The sequence below is a fragment of the Callorhinus ursinus genome, unplaced genomic scaffold (assembly GCF_003265705.2).
Source record: "Callorhinus ursinus isolate GAN/ISIS: 27379988/994484 unplaced genomic scaffold, GSC_fseal_2.0 scaffold84, whole genome shotgun sequence".
Taxonomy (NCBI): domain Eukaryota; kingdom Metazoa; phylum Chordata; class Mammalia; order Carnivora; family Otariidae; genus Callorhinus; species Callorhinus ursinus.
This window is the reverse complement of record NW_027397146.1, coordinates 3,027,352-3,041,059: the sequence shown is the minus strand read 5'-3', so window position 1 is coordinate 3,041,059 and position 13,708 is coordinate 3,027,352. Positions and strand designations below refer to the sequence as shown.

At 56.3% G+C, this 13,708-nt stretch overlaps 1 protein-coding gene across 3 annotated transcripts in view; it reads left to right on the top strand.

Moving 5' to 3' along the window:
- The first annotated feature begins 3,818 nt into the window (after nt 1-3,818).
- The window catches only part of CCNQ (cyclin Q), an 11,143-nt gene continuing 1,253 nt past the window's right edge, over nt 3,819-13,708 (top strand). Inside the window, exons 1-4 of one of the 3 annotated variants that reach the window (XM_025862794.2) lie at nt 3,819-4,053; nt 6,661-6,844; nt 8,357-8,489; nt 10,543-10,770. In XM_025862794.2, the coding sequence (XP_025718579.1) occupies nt 3,936-4,053; nt 6,661-6,844; nt 8,357-8,489; nt 10,543-10,770 (663 nt within the window). In that variant the 5' untranslated portion in view covers nt 3,819-3,935. Of the gene's footprint in view, nt 4,054-4,106; nt 4,406-6,660; nt 6,845-8,356; nt 8,490-10,542; nt 10,771-13,708 lie in introns of those variants that run through there. The other 2 variants (XM_025862795.2, XM_025862796.2) reach the window with 2 other exon arrangements.

The window sequence follows — 13,708 nt, the reverse complement described above, 5'->3', positions numbered from 1 at the left end:
GCAGGGTTCTTTGTCATGGTTGGAGCTAGGGCAGGGGTGAGGGCTCCTGCGGGTGGTTTGAGCTTCCCTCTGGTGCCAAGGAAGGGAGCACTCAGGCTTTCTCATCAGCTTGCCCAGATGTGGGGCACAAGCGGACAGGGAGGATGAGGCTTCAAAGCTGTCAGCGGTCAGACTTTAAAGCAAGGAGCAACTGGTGCTGCTGGGAGGAGGCAGCTCAGAAGTGGCACATGACCTTGGTAGGTGCTATGGTCTGAATGTGTCCTTCCTCCCGAACTCACATGGTGAAATCTGAATGCCCAAGGTGATAGTATTAGGGGGTGGGGCCACCTGATTAGGTCTTGAGGGCAGAGCCTCAGGAATGGAATCAGTGTCCTTATACAAGAGACCCCGGAGAGCTAGTGTGCTGCTTCCACCGCGAGGGCACAGTGAGAACTTGGCTTTTTGCAAACCAGAAGAGGGCTCTTACGAGAGCCCAACCATGCTGGCACCCTGATCTTGGATTTCCAGCCTCCTGAAACTTGAGAAAGAGATGTCTGTTGTTTATCAGCCACCTAGTCTGTGGTATTTTGCTCCAGTAGCCTGAGTGGACTAAGATGAGGATGGTGTGGGAGGGGGACTGTCTCACCCAGCAGGGGCCGGATGCGGGGGGGGCCAAGGGCAGAGCAGGCAGGAGGCCGTGGAGTCCAGGGACACACATGGCTTCAGAGTTGCGTAGTTGAGAAGGGTGGGAGAGCAGAGGGCAGTGGAGACGGGGAGGCGGACCCGGAGGAAGGTGGTTGGATTTGCCCATGGTAAGAGATTGGAAGTCAGAAGGTGTTTGTGGAGAGGGGGAGATGTGGGGAAGAGGGGGTGACAGGACTGGACTTGGATGAGGCTGCTCTTCAACTGACCACCCCTAGGGCCAAGGCCACTGGGAAGGAGGTGGGCAGGCTGAGCACTTTGGAAATCATCCCCTGTCTTTGAAGAGCAGCCAGGCTTTCCAGTGGCCCTGCCTGGGCACAGCCTTCCCTCTGTACCCCGAATGCCCCTCCCCCTTCTCTGCCTCATCCTTCGAGCTCCAGCCTGAGGCCCTGGCTCACTCACTCACTCATTAGGTGATAGCGCCATTGTGAGGAGGAGGCTGTGGTTTACTCAAGGTAGAGGCGCACAGTGAAGGTTAGATAAGGGAGTGTTGGCAAATATCATAGAATCTTCTTCTGATACGATTGTCCGCCCCTCCTTTGTTGACCATCTTCTCTGTACAGGGTCTGAAGATAATCCCCGGGCAAGGTCAGGGGATGGTGGGGGTGGTGAGAGGGGGGACGCCACCTTTGGGAGGGGTGACAGATGACAGGGAAGGGAGGGCTCTGCAGTGGGTGTGGCTTGATGGTGGGAGAGGAAGCCCTGCCTAGAGGTTTGCTGGTTCCAACCGGTGGCTAGTGAATTATTCATTTGTCAACCACTGTGTCCAGGCTGCTTGCCAGGAGGGTGCCCTGTGACCCAGGGTTTTAAAAATTAATGTGTTCATTGAGTCATTCCCTTGACTCACATTCACGGGCACCTATTACTTGCTGAGCCCAGACTCTTCACGCCACAAAAGGCCCAGGGGGGGAAGGAGGAATTCAAGCTGTGCTGTTTAACCGGCAAACACGGGATGGGGAGGCGACAGGCAGGCCACTGGGCCAGGGGCCAGAGGGAAAAGCGATACGATTTGGGTGTGTGCATGTGTGTGTGTGTGTGTGTGGGGGGGATGCCTGATGTACGTGTACATTTGCATGTGAGTGTGGAGAGGGGGGTGTGTGTGGTGTGCCCCTTTAGGCTGGTGCTCTGGGTGGTCTGGGTTACAGCCTCGGGTGGGGGACAGACAGCAGAGTGCTCAAGGCATGACAGGTGTTAGCAGCACAGGGGCCTTGGGGCCCTGAGTCCCTCCACACACATGCACATGGGCACACGTGCACAAGCACACATGTGCATGCGTACACACACACACACACAGCTACTCAGCCCAGAGGGCCTGTGCCTTGCCTCAGACAGAGGCAGCTGGGGAGAAGGGTATGCGGCAGGAATCCCTTCACTGGGCAGAACTTGTATGAAGACCCTTAGGTGGGAGACTGTAACTTCCAGGGAGTTGCTCAAGGGTGTTGCTATGAGTGGCCAAGTGGTGAGACCCAAGGCTGGTCAGTTTGACAGGGTGACTCCATGCAAACTGGCATGTCAGGCTAAGGCCTCAGCTTTCTCCTGAGTTGAAGGGGACCTGGAAGATGGTAGGCAGGGCAGAGCCCGTTCAGGCTTACATTTTAGGAAGCTCACTCTGGCTGGTGGCTGGTGTTGTGGGCCAGATGGTAGCCCCCTATGTTGTAATCCCTGGAAGCTGGGATTGGCAAGAGGGTCTTTGCAGATGTGATGGAGTGAAGGATCTCAAGTTGAGATCATCCTGGATTTCCTCAGTGGGCCCTAAATGCTGAGACAAGTAACAGGAGAGACACAGAGACACACAGAGGAGAAGGCCACGTGACAACGGAGGCAGAGACTGCAGTGACGTGGCCATGAGCCGAGGAACACCTGGGGCCGCCAGCAGCTGGAAGAGGCAAGGAAGGATTGTATCCTAGAGCCTGCAGGGGGATAATGGCCCTGTCGACACCCTGAGCTCACACTTCCGGTCTCCAGGGCTGTGGGAGGATGAGATCCTGTTGTTTCAAGTCCCTCACTTTGTGGTCATTTGTTACAGCAGGCACAGGAAACGACCACGGCTGGTGTGGAGAAAAGACTTGGCTGGGAACTGGGTTGGGAGAGGGATGGGGGAGCTGAGGGAGGAGACAAGGCTGTCCCGGGGGGGTCAGGAGGTGGAGCCATCAGGATCGTCACCGGGGTCCAGTCACCCTGGAGGAAGAGCTTGGGAGCAGTGGCCTTTTCCTCTCAAAGTTCCCAAGTCTCTCAGATCATAGCAACTATCCGATGATACCAGAGTGACCCAGATGACGGGGTGCTTAGTTTGGGAGTCCCTCTGGTGCTCTATAGCCCTAAGCCTGACACACGATATCCTGCTTATGGAAGGCACACGCACAATGCGTGAATTGGCATTGCGAGCTGGATATTCAACAACATTCCTTCGTTAAGCTCCTAATGTGTGTCAGCCTGGGAAGGTGAGCAGAAGCCAGATCACCAGGGGATGCAGAGGAAAATCCCAGAGCCAAAACCCCGTAATGCACTCATTCTTCGCACATTTCCTTCGGGGCTCATCTACCTGTCTGGAGACTTTGGCAAAGCTGGATTCAGCTTTTACGAACACTGACACTGAGTCACATGATTTCTCTTGGTGGGAGTCGCCGACGTCTCGGAGAGAGCACAGGTGAGCGCCCCTCGCCCGGGGGCTGGCAGTCACCACCAGCTCTCCCAGTCGGGAGTCTTAGGTCTTGAGGGCAGAGCCTCAGGAATGGAATCAGTGTCCTTATACCTCCACGCCGGGCCACCAGCCTGGAGCAACACCTTAGTGGACCGCAGGGACTTGCAGCTAAGATGCCTGGGGGTGCCCGGGACCTCGCGGCGCCCTCGCGAAGTAGCCCAGCTAGTTCCAGCCGCGGGGTACTAGGCGGGCGGCTCTCGGGGGCGGGGCATAAGCCTCCCAGGGACCTGGCGTCAGTTCTCCTGGGCGAGGCAAACGGCGTTCAGGTGCAGGGCGGGCGCAGGGCAGCCGCCACCTGGCCGCGTCGGCCTCTGCGCCTGCGCCTGCGCCTGCACCGGCGCCTGCGTGCAGCCGCGCGGTCATCCTGCCTTCCCCGCCTCCCGGGGCGGGGAGCTGGGAGGCGGGGCGGCGCGGACAGGGGCAGGGAGGGGAGCGGCGGGGCGGGGCGGGGCGCGTGGCCGCGCCCGCCGCCAGGACCCCCGGAGCTGGTCGCCGCGCGCTGGGGCCCCTTCTCCTTCCCGCGGGGGGTCTGGGGCCGCGGGGCGGGGGCCTCATGGAGGCTGTTGGCCCGCACAGTTGTGGAGGAGGGGACACGGCGCGGGGTGCCGAGGGGTGGCCAGCACCCGAGGCGAGGGTGCACTTCCGAGTGACGAGGTTCATCATGGAGGCAGGTAACCGCGGCTGGGGAAGAGGGCCGGCCTTACGGGAACCCACTTCCCGGAGCAGGGGACGCGCAGGACGGGGAGCTGGCGCGGCTGGCCAGGGGGAAGAGGCCCGGCTCAGGGGTACAGGCCTCTGCTTTCCGCCGCGCCCTGCGCGCTAGGCTTTGAGCTGCAAGGACACGGTCACTGCCACCTCGCGGACGGGCGCGCAGGCCCAAAGAGAGGACGTGGGAAGGGACTGGCCCGAGCGAGAAGGTGGTCGAATCCGAGCGCCCGCGGCTTGGTGGCCCACCGCGCCTTCAGGCATACCTGTCTCCCAGCGCACTTGGTCTCGCGGAGCCTTTTTCGGAGCCCGCAGTTGGTGAGGCCCGTGACGAGCCCTGCTGGCGAGGTCCCATCGCACCGGGGACCCAGGCAGGGTGCAGCTCGCGTTTTGAAAACCCTGCCAGGGTGTCCACAGAGGTGTTGGGTGCCCCTGCTCCCAAGGCGAGACAATGAAGCGAATCGGATTCCTGTAGAAACATTGTTTCTCTCTCTGGCAATAGTGTCTCACTCGGGCAGACGGTTACTTTCGATCTTTGTTACTTTGTACGCACTCGGTGGGAGCGGGGTCTGGGTGAGTCCGCTTTCAAGTCAAAGCGGTCTGGGGAAATGATGCAGGACCATTAAGCCCAGTGATTTGTACATTTAATTTCCAGGAAGAGTTGCACAAGGTATGAAGAAGGATGGCAGTGGCCTCCCATATGCTGCCATGCATTCGCTTGGAGGGTCCATGTAAACCAGGGCAGTGTGCTGCCCTTTGAGGATTTGCTGCATAAAACAGGGCTTGGAGGGTCATGTGCAGCTATACCACCGTATTTGACATCTCTGGGAATGAGGAGTCCCATGTGGGAACTGCCTATGTAACTTAAGTTTAGACCTTGAAATGCTAAAAGCTCTTCCAGGTACCACCCTCCAAGGACTTCTTTATAAAATGTATTGCATATGCCTTGCTCCCCCCTGTGAGGCTAAGCACTGGTCCTCCGAAGATGTCCCCACCCTAATCCCCTGAACCTGCGACCCTGTGACTGTTACCTCACGTAGCAAAGGAGATTTTGCAGATGGGACTAAGCATTTTTTTTTTTTTAAGATTTTATTTATTTATTTGACAGAGAGAGACACAGCGAGACAGGGAACACAAGCAGGGGGAGGGGGAGAGGGAGAAGCAGGCTTCCCGCCGAGCAGGGAGCCCAATGCGGGGCTCGATCCCAGGACCCTGGGACCATGGCCTGAGCCGAAGGCAGATGCTTAGTGACTGAGCCACCCAGGTGCCCCAGGATTAAGCATCTTGATATTGGGGAACTACCCTAGATTATTCACTGGGCCCAGGATCATCACACTTGTCACATCCTTAAAGAGAGAGGCGGGAGTGACTGGCAGACTGGAAGGCCATGGAATGAGGGGAGCAGAGTTAGAAGGTGCTTCCCCTGACTTTGACGAGGGAGGAAGGGGCCACAAGCCGAAGACTGCAGGCACCTCTAGAAGCTGGAAAGGGCAAGGAAACATTCTCCCCTGGAGGCTCCAGAAGGAACCCACCCTGCCCACACCTTGAATTTAGCCCCCTAAGACTCATTTGGGACTTCTGACCACAAGGATTGTAAGAGAAACAGTATGTGTTGTTTGAAGCCACTAAGTTTGTGGTAATTCGTTACGGTAGCCCCAGGGAACTAAAACGCCTTAGGGAGAGGATACTGAATGTAATCTTAATGATTGACGGTTGTTCCCCACCTTCTTTCAGTCTGTTGGATGTCATTTAACCTTCTCTTGTTGACCCTGGTCATTGTGAATTTATATTGGTTCTGTTACCCAATGCAGTGATTTCCTTAGGAGCGTCCAGAGGTGGGGTGGGGCACGGGCTTTACCCCCTAAATCAAACCACCACGTGCTCTGCTTTTTGGGTTCTCTTCCTCCCTGGTGCCCGTAGGTGGCCGTAGGTGTTGCTTTTTTTTTTTTTCCCTGCTTGCTTTTCTTGCCTTTTTCAACCTTCAGACAAGGAAACCAGGGCCGAGTATAATCTTTAGTTGTAACATTGGGACTCTGTGGTGTCTTTTTGATGCTCAGAGGCCTTTTCCCCCTGCTGTCATCTTGGCAGGATTTTTGTTAGGTGACCTGGGGGGGTGGGGGCAACCTTTAGTTAAATGCTTGTAAGGTAGAAACAGACACACAACAGTGTGTGGTCCTTTCTGGGATGTTGTGCAGAGGCTGACATGCCAGGTGGTCACTGAGGACTAGTCTGAAGCCTTGCTTCTCCTAGTGTGGTCTGCAGACCTGTAGCTTGGGTGTGACCAGGGGGGCTTGGTGGAAGTATATCTGCAGTGCTACTGAAGGGGATACTGCATTTGAGCACAACCCCCCGGGGCTTGTTAGCCCCATAGAATCTGAGAAGCCTGGCTCGAAACCTCTCAGGTAGGGGACCCAGTGAAAGACCCAGCAGCCACAGCCAGCTAGGCTCTAGGCTCTTGGTCTTGTCTGAGCAGGGGTGTATACCCTTAGGGCCCAACCCAGCAGCTCCACCCACGCTTTAGCAGAGGGTGAGCACTGGACTGAGCTACTCTTCTGCCTGCTTTCTCTTGGCAGGTGTCAAGCTAGGGATGCAGTCCATTCCCATTGCCACAGCTTGTACCATTTACCATAAGTTCTTCTATGAGATCAACCTGGACGCCTATGACCCCTACCTGGTCGCCATGTCTTCCCTTTATTTGGCCGGCAAAGTGGAGGAACAGCACCTGCGCACTCGTGACATCATCAACGTGTCCAACAGGTAATGGCATCCAGGCCCAGGCCTTTGGGAGGACTCACTGGTGTCCACCCAAATGGGAGGGCAGAGAAGGGTCCCACTGAGCCCTGATCGCCAGGTGACAGTGGTCAAGCTCAGAAGGAAGCACTGGGGTGGTCTTGAGCCAGGGCAAGAAGCACTAGCAGCAAAGGCAGGAATGAGCCTGGTGTCGGAAACCCATGGGGTGAGTGGAAGAGAAGCTGGGGCCAGATTAAGGGAAGCCTCAAAGGCCCGAAGGAGTGTAGAAGAGCTGGGGTCATGGGGTGCTCTAGAAGATTAGTCTGGAGTTTTGGGCAGGCTGGATCGAACCAGTTGTGTTCTGTGGGACCTGTAGGACCTTCCCATGCAAGGGAGGGTGTGGACCCAGTCGGGCAATTATTTTATTAAGATGGTGTGGGAAACTGAGTCAGAATTGCTAACAAGCACCTCTTGTCCTGGTGTGGGCATGGTGCTCTGTGGGCGGCCCCCTTGGGCCCAAGCAGCTGTGTTCCTACTGGGAAGGATATGGGGGTCCAGCCAGCCAGGCTGCACTGAGACACCCAGGGGGCCCAGGAGAAAGCAGTCTGTGGAAAGTTACTGACTAGCAGTATGGCGTAACCTTTCTAGAAACTAATCATTAAGAAAACTGTTTTGTGCTGCTTCTCTTTTTAATAAACAGGTAACAGAAAAAGCGCTCCCTACCCCCTAAGCATGACAGGGTCGCAGTGTACCGTGAAAGGCTAGGAGAAAAACTGGAGGGGGAACCAAGGGAGGGCCGCTAGAGTCCACCTGTAATTGCCAGGTCCCCAGCAGGGAGGACTGGTAGAGGGGAAATTGTGTGGACCACTAATTAGACATGAGCACCCGGGTGGGGTTCTGTGGGGAAGTTGCAAAAGGAGTGAGGAACTAGGAAGGCTGAGTCATTGGCAGAGAATTTTGATCACTTGAGTGTGAATCCTGTTCTCTTACATCTTGGTGATCATGCGTAGGTGGGAGTGTTGTGGATATATATGGCGTAAATAAGGACAGAAGGATCTGGAACAAAGGAAAGACAATCTGGGAACATAAAGCTGAAATACGTTTATTCTTCTGCATATAGCATCCCCATGACATGTTTCAATTCCTTCCTTGGACCCAGAGTAAGAGCCCTGGGCATTGCTGTCCCAGGTGGTAAAGCCTGTCCCTGATCCCAGGCTGACTGGTCAGTTCAGTGTGTGCTAGAGCTTCCAGTCCTTCTGGAGCAATTGCAAGGAGCTCATCTTTACCCTTGACATCTTGCTGAGTGATATGGGACAGCCCATCAGGGCTGAAACTAGAAGCCGGCTTCTTTTCTCTGTTAGTTACTGTTTTTATCCTATATCGTAGGCATGTAGATGAAGATGACTTATAAACACATCAGTAGAACTGGCCCTATCTAGTGGAAGAACACTGGAGTTTGTGTCTGGACACCAGGGGACTCGAGGGGCTCCCCAGAGACGCTTCCCTGGCTGCCATAAGCATTGCTGTCTCTCCGCGCAGGTACTTTCACCCGGGCAGTGAACCGTTGGAGCTGGACTCCCGCTTCTGGGCGCTCCGGGACAGTATAGTGCAGTGTGAGCTCCTCATGCTGAGAGTCCTGCGTTTCCAAGTCTCCTTCCAGCACCCACACAAGGTACCTGCTGGGGAATTGGCAACTGTTTCTAGAGGCATGAACCTTTTCGTTTTTTATCCTGAAAGTGCACCCACCGAACCCTCACAAACACGGAGTGTATGTGAGGAAGAGCAGAGCCACAGCTGGGCACTGGGGCTCCCGACTGCACACCCTGACTGGCTTGTGTGGCCCCTCTTGTCCCAACTCCCTGGGTTTTCTCAGGCAGTTCTGATTTCAGCTTCTGCCTTTTGGCCTGCCTGGCCAAGGCTGCAAGCTGGGATCCGTGTGACTCTGTGAAACCCTTGCCGATCCCGTGACCCACCTAGATTGTGTGCTCAGTGAGCCACAGGGAAGTAGGGCTGGTTTCATGATGCCCCAGAGTTCCTGTCCCTGAGAGTCACGCTCTGCCTCAGAGCTCACATGCAGCTCAGCTGTGCTTTGAAACCCACAAGAAAATCTGAGTCACAAAGTTAAGTAGCACACTTTTAACTGCTAGGAACACGTAAGTCCCAATAGAACTGTTTCTGACGGCAGCAAAAGGGATGTGTGAAGCCCTTCGAGCACTTGGATGTGATACTTTGGTGGCCCCAGTCCCCCGTGTGGGCAGCTTGGAAGGGTGGCCTGCAGGGAAAGACGTGGGGCAGTGGGGGGTTGGGACATGGGTTGTGAACAGGATTTCGTTTTTTTTTTTCCAATTGAAATTCGTATGAGGTAATTGTAGATGTACGAGCAGTTGGAGGGAATAACGCAGAGATCCTGTTTGAGATGGAGACTTTGCCCAGTCTCCCCGAATGGAAACATTTTGCAGAACACCAATCAGTGTAACAGCTGGGGTGACGCCACTGGCACAGCCCCGCCCCTGCCAGGGATTCTGGGGGTCGCTGGGATGTTACTTGCACAATTTTAGCCCATATGCACCTGCATATATCCACCACCACAGTTGAAATACAAAACAACTCCCATCCCCACAGGGGTCCTTATAATCTCACCCCACCTTTCCAAACTGCCTTTCTAATCCCGGAAACCTCTGGTAGCGATTTTAAAATAGTTGTGTTTCCGGATGGTCGGTTGGTCGGTTGTTCAGTTGGTCGCACGATGCAGGGGAAGGCAGGAGCCGCCCTGGCTGTGTGTCTGAGGAAGAACAGCACCTGCCAAGGGGGCCGTCGGGTGGGGGAGTGGGGGTCAGCGTTGCCTTGAGCCTAGCGGCCTTCCCCTTATGTCAAGTTGGGATGGGGTCTAGGGCAGCCAATGAGTCCCCTGTTCCGTGGCATGCTGGAGTCGCAAGCATGTGTGTTCAGGCCTGTGGAGTGGGCTTATCAGTGTGTTTGTAGATCAGACGGTTCGAGCAAAGCCGCTGTCTTCCCAGAGTGGGAGCCGACAGGCAGTTGAGCTGAAAAGCCATTAAGAGTTTATAGCCACGGGCAGCACTCCTGGAAAACACGGTCACCATTCATAGTCCCTCTGAAAGCAGGCGTCCTGTCTCCGGGCAGCCCCTTGGCCTCAGGCTGGGCACACGGGCGCAGTGTTCTGTTTGGAATATAAGGATGCTGTTTCTGGAGCTTACGTTGAGTTGGGCAAGGGGATACGCAGAATGATTTCTGATGATGGCTAGAGCAGGGCCAGGTGATGAAGAGGGACTGTGGTAGGGGTGGCCATCGAGAGAGCCTCGGGCAGGGTCCAGGAGCTGGGCCAGGACTTGAGAGTGGGTGGGCACACGGACACTGGGCAGGGGCGGGGAGGAGGGGGAGACGATCTCAGGCAGGGGGAGCAGTGAGTGCCAAGGCCGGGAGGGAAGCGTGCTCTGCATGTTCCAACATGGTGGGAGGGCGGGGCAGGGCTTGGAGGCCAGTGGAAGGCACTGGGATTTTTTTTCTAAGGGACACAGGGAGATGTTGGAGGGCTTGAACAGAGAGATGACTCGATCCAGTTTGTGTTTTATTCCTGTCGAGACAGCTTAGGGGAAGAGTGGCTGGTGGGCGGTGGGCCGGGGGCACAGGGCCTCACAGTGAGGAGTCAGGTGTCTTGGGGGCCTGGAGCCCCAGAGGCCAATTGGCTGACTGGTGTGTCTTTGCAGTACCTGCTCCACTACCTGATTTCCCTCAAGAACTGGCTGAACCGTTACTGCTGGCAGCGGACCCCCATTTCCGTCACTGCCTGGGCCCTGCTGCGGGACAGCTACCATGGGGGGCTATGCCTCCGGTTCCGGGCTCAGCACATAGCCGTGGCAGTGCTCCACCTGGCCCTGCAGGCCTATGGGGTTGAGGTGCCCGCCGAGGCCGAGGCCGAGAAGCCATGGTGGCAGGTGAGGTGACTGCTCCGTATGCTGGTGTGTCCCCCTTTCCTTTGCCTGAGGACTCATCCATGTTTCTTTGTAGTAATTATCCATGAAGGAAGATATGGGCTACTTAGGAATATTGAAGCTTGAACATACCCTGTCATGATTATCTAAGGCAGGGGCTCTCCCCCCTTGGCACTGTGGACATTTGGGGCTCGACCATTCTCTGTGGCAACACCATCCTGTGCTACCCTGTAGATGCCCCAGTCATGACAATCAAGAAATGTCTCCAGATATTCCCAAGTGTCCCAGGGTGGGGATCACCCCCAGTTGAGAGTCACTTTGTTCAGCCAAGCACTTTTATTGAATTGAGCGGGAGCTTGCTGTAGATTGGAAGTTAATAAACTTGGATTCACATCAGAAGAAGTATAGGGAGTCCTCTAAAAAGATGGATTGATAATGGACAGGCAGATAGATGATAGATAGATCAATAGATGACAAATGGGTAGAGGGGTGGACAGACAGATGGATGACATGAGATGGACGGGTGGGTGGATGGCTAGATGGCAGACAATGAGGCTGATGGTTGAAAGATTCGCTGGCCTCCCCCGACCTGCTGAATCCACAGCACGGTTTGTAGAGTGCGAGTCTGGGGGAAGGGCTGCCCTCGAGGACTTCCACAGTCCTATCGATTTTCCCTGAGTAGTCCCCACTGTTTCTCACAATGGAATTTTGAAATCATTTCTGGTTTTCCCTTTCCCATACTAGACCTGAGTCTAGTTTGCCGTTCCTTTCGTATATTGTCTGGCCTTACCCCGGAGGAGGGTACCTGAAGGTTTCTCCTTCTTGCGTACCCTCCCTCCCCAGCAAACTGCCAGTGGCCAGAAGTCTTCTAAAATGTGTCCTCTGTTACGTGAACAGAGGGTGCCCCCTGGGTGCCCCCCTGGGTGCCCTCCTGGGTCTGCTCCTGGCTCCGCGTCCCTTCCTGCAGCTCTTGGCTCCCACGGTGCCCCTCCGTTCCTGCTGTCCCTCTGTGGAGACCCGGCTTCTCCTGCTTGCCTTTTGTTCTCTTGCCCTTTATGGTCACACCCCTCCAGCTAACCAGATAGCAAGTGCCGGCAGGTCGGGGATCTCGCCTGCTCTATCCCCTGCCCGAGGTCCAGCGCCTAGATCTGGCCCATAGTAGGTGCTCATGCATCTTCGAGCAGACGTATCTGTGGCCCCGGTCTCCGGTGAGATGCACCTCCTCTGGCAGCATGGGGCTGAAAGGGATCTGCACAGACAGAAAGTACTGCTCCGTGCTGGGTCTTCTCAGGGATTTCCAGGTCATGTGACCATAGCGTCCCTGCTCTGTTGGAACCGGGTGGTAGCAGAAGGGGCTGCCACTTACCGGCCCTGCTCTCTGAGGGCATGTGGGCATGGCAGCCCCCGTCTCTTGGCTGCTTGGGTCTGTGATGTCATCACTTGTTTCCCATTGTCTGGCTCTCCTCTCTGTGTGTCTTCCTTTCTGCTCTCCTTTCTTTTCACCTGCTCCTGAACTTCCCCGGGCACCACCTTACTGCCTCGGCCTCCCGGTGCCAGCCCCCAGCCAGCCCTGTGCTTACCCGGTGATTGTTAAGGCTGGCAGGAGTGGGGTGGCAGACTCCTGTTCACTCAGCTCTGCACCTTTTCTGGGTGGCTCCGGGCCACATGCACCAGGAGCATCCAGAATCTGGGGGCCTTTTGGCCTTGTGACGTGCAAGGACCAGTTGCCTTATGATAAATGGCTCTAGACAACGACCCCCCCCCCCCCCCCCCCCCGCCTCGCCTGCCCGCCTGGCCCGGACGCTGATGTCTGAGTTGGGAAATACTTTTCCTCCTTGCCCTCCACTGCCACTCCTCGCGGCAACCGCCTCTCTGTTGTCCCTTGCCTGCTGGGGGCTGGGGCTTTGCCGTGCTGGTCAGGAGCCTTGGGGGAGCATGAGGTGCTTCTGCACTTGAGTGTGAGGGTGGTGAGGCAGGCCTTTGTGCCAAGCTGTGTTGGGCCTCCGGGTGGATGAGGCACTGACTCTAAAGCGGTAGTGTGTTGCAGCAGGTGTCAGGGTGTCTGTCCTTATGAAGGCTGAACACTGTTCCATGGGATGGATGGACTGCATTGTGTTTACGCATTCCTCCAGGGGTGGACTCTTGGATTGCTTCCACCTTTTGGCCCGGGACTACTTTTTAACAGTCTTTTCTTGGCTTGGGGTCCCCAGGAACACACAAGGAGTGGACCTTGGTGAGCAAGCCCAAGCCCGTATTTCGGAAGCATTGATTTTCTACCTGGAGACTGGCGCGAGATGGCCAGTCTTCATGAACCAGGGCTTGGGATTTTCAGGCCACTGTTTCCTACCTGTGGCAGCAGCTTACGGAGGGCCCTGGCTTTCTTTGGGGGCCATGGAGGGGTTGGACTCAGGTCTAGTTTTTGCCCTGGCTTGGCCCAAGGTCTTGACCCTACTGGTATTGGTTTCCCAGGCAGCAACCCCCGGGCCCAGGGGGCCACAGCATCTAACCAAGATCTCCTTGTTTTGCTTTTTATTTCCCATGTCATCAGGGCTCCCAGAGAGCACCCTCAGGCTCGATGCTTCACTAGGAGGGCTCGCAGAACTCAGAAGAGCCGTACAACGGCTCCCGGTTACGGTTGTTATGGTCAATTACAGTGGAAGCGCCCAGGTCAGAATCAGCAAGGACGCCAGGAGCGTAGGGCCAGGTCCAGGGGAGACCAGGCGTGAGCTTTCAGGTCCCTGGCCGGCGGAGGCGTGCGGCAGTGCCGTTTCTCCCGCAGCCTTGTGTGACAACCCGCACCGGGCACGGCCACCAGGGAAGCCTCCCTGAAGTCCGGGGACTTCAGTGCGGGGTCGGTCCCGTCGGCCTGGAGCTCCCGCGGGGCTGAGCTCAGAAACTCAGTCTCTGCACCTGCACCGTCCCCCCCCCCCCCCCCCCCGGG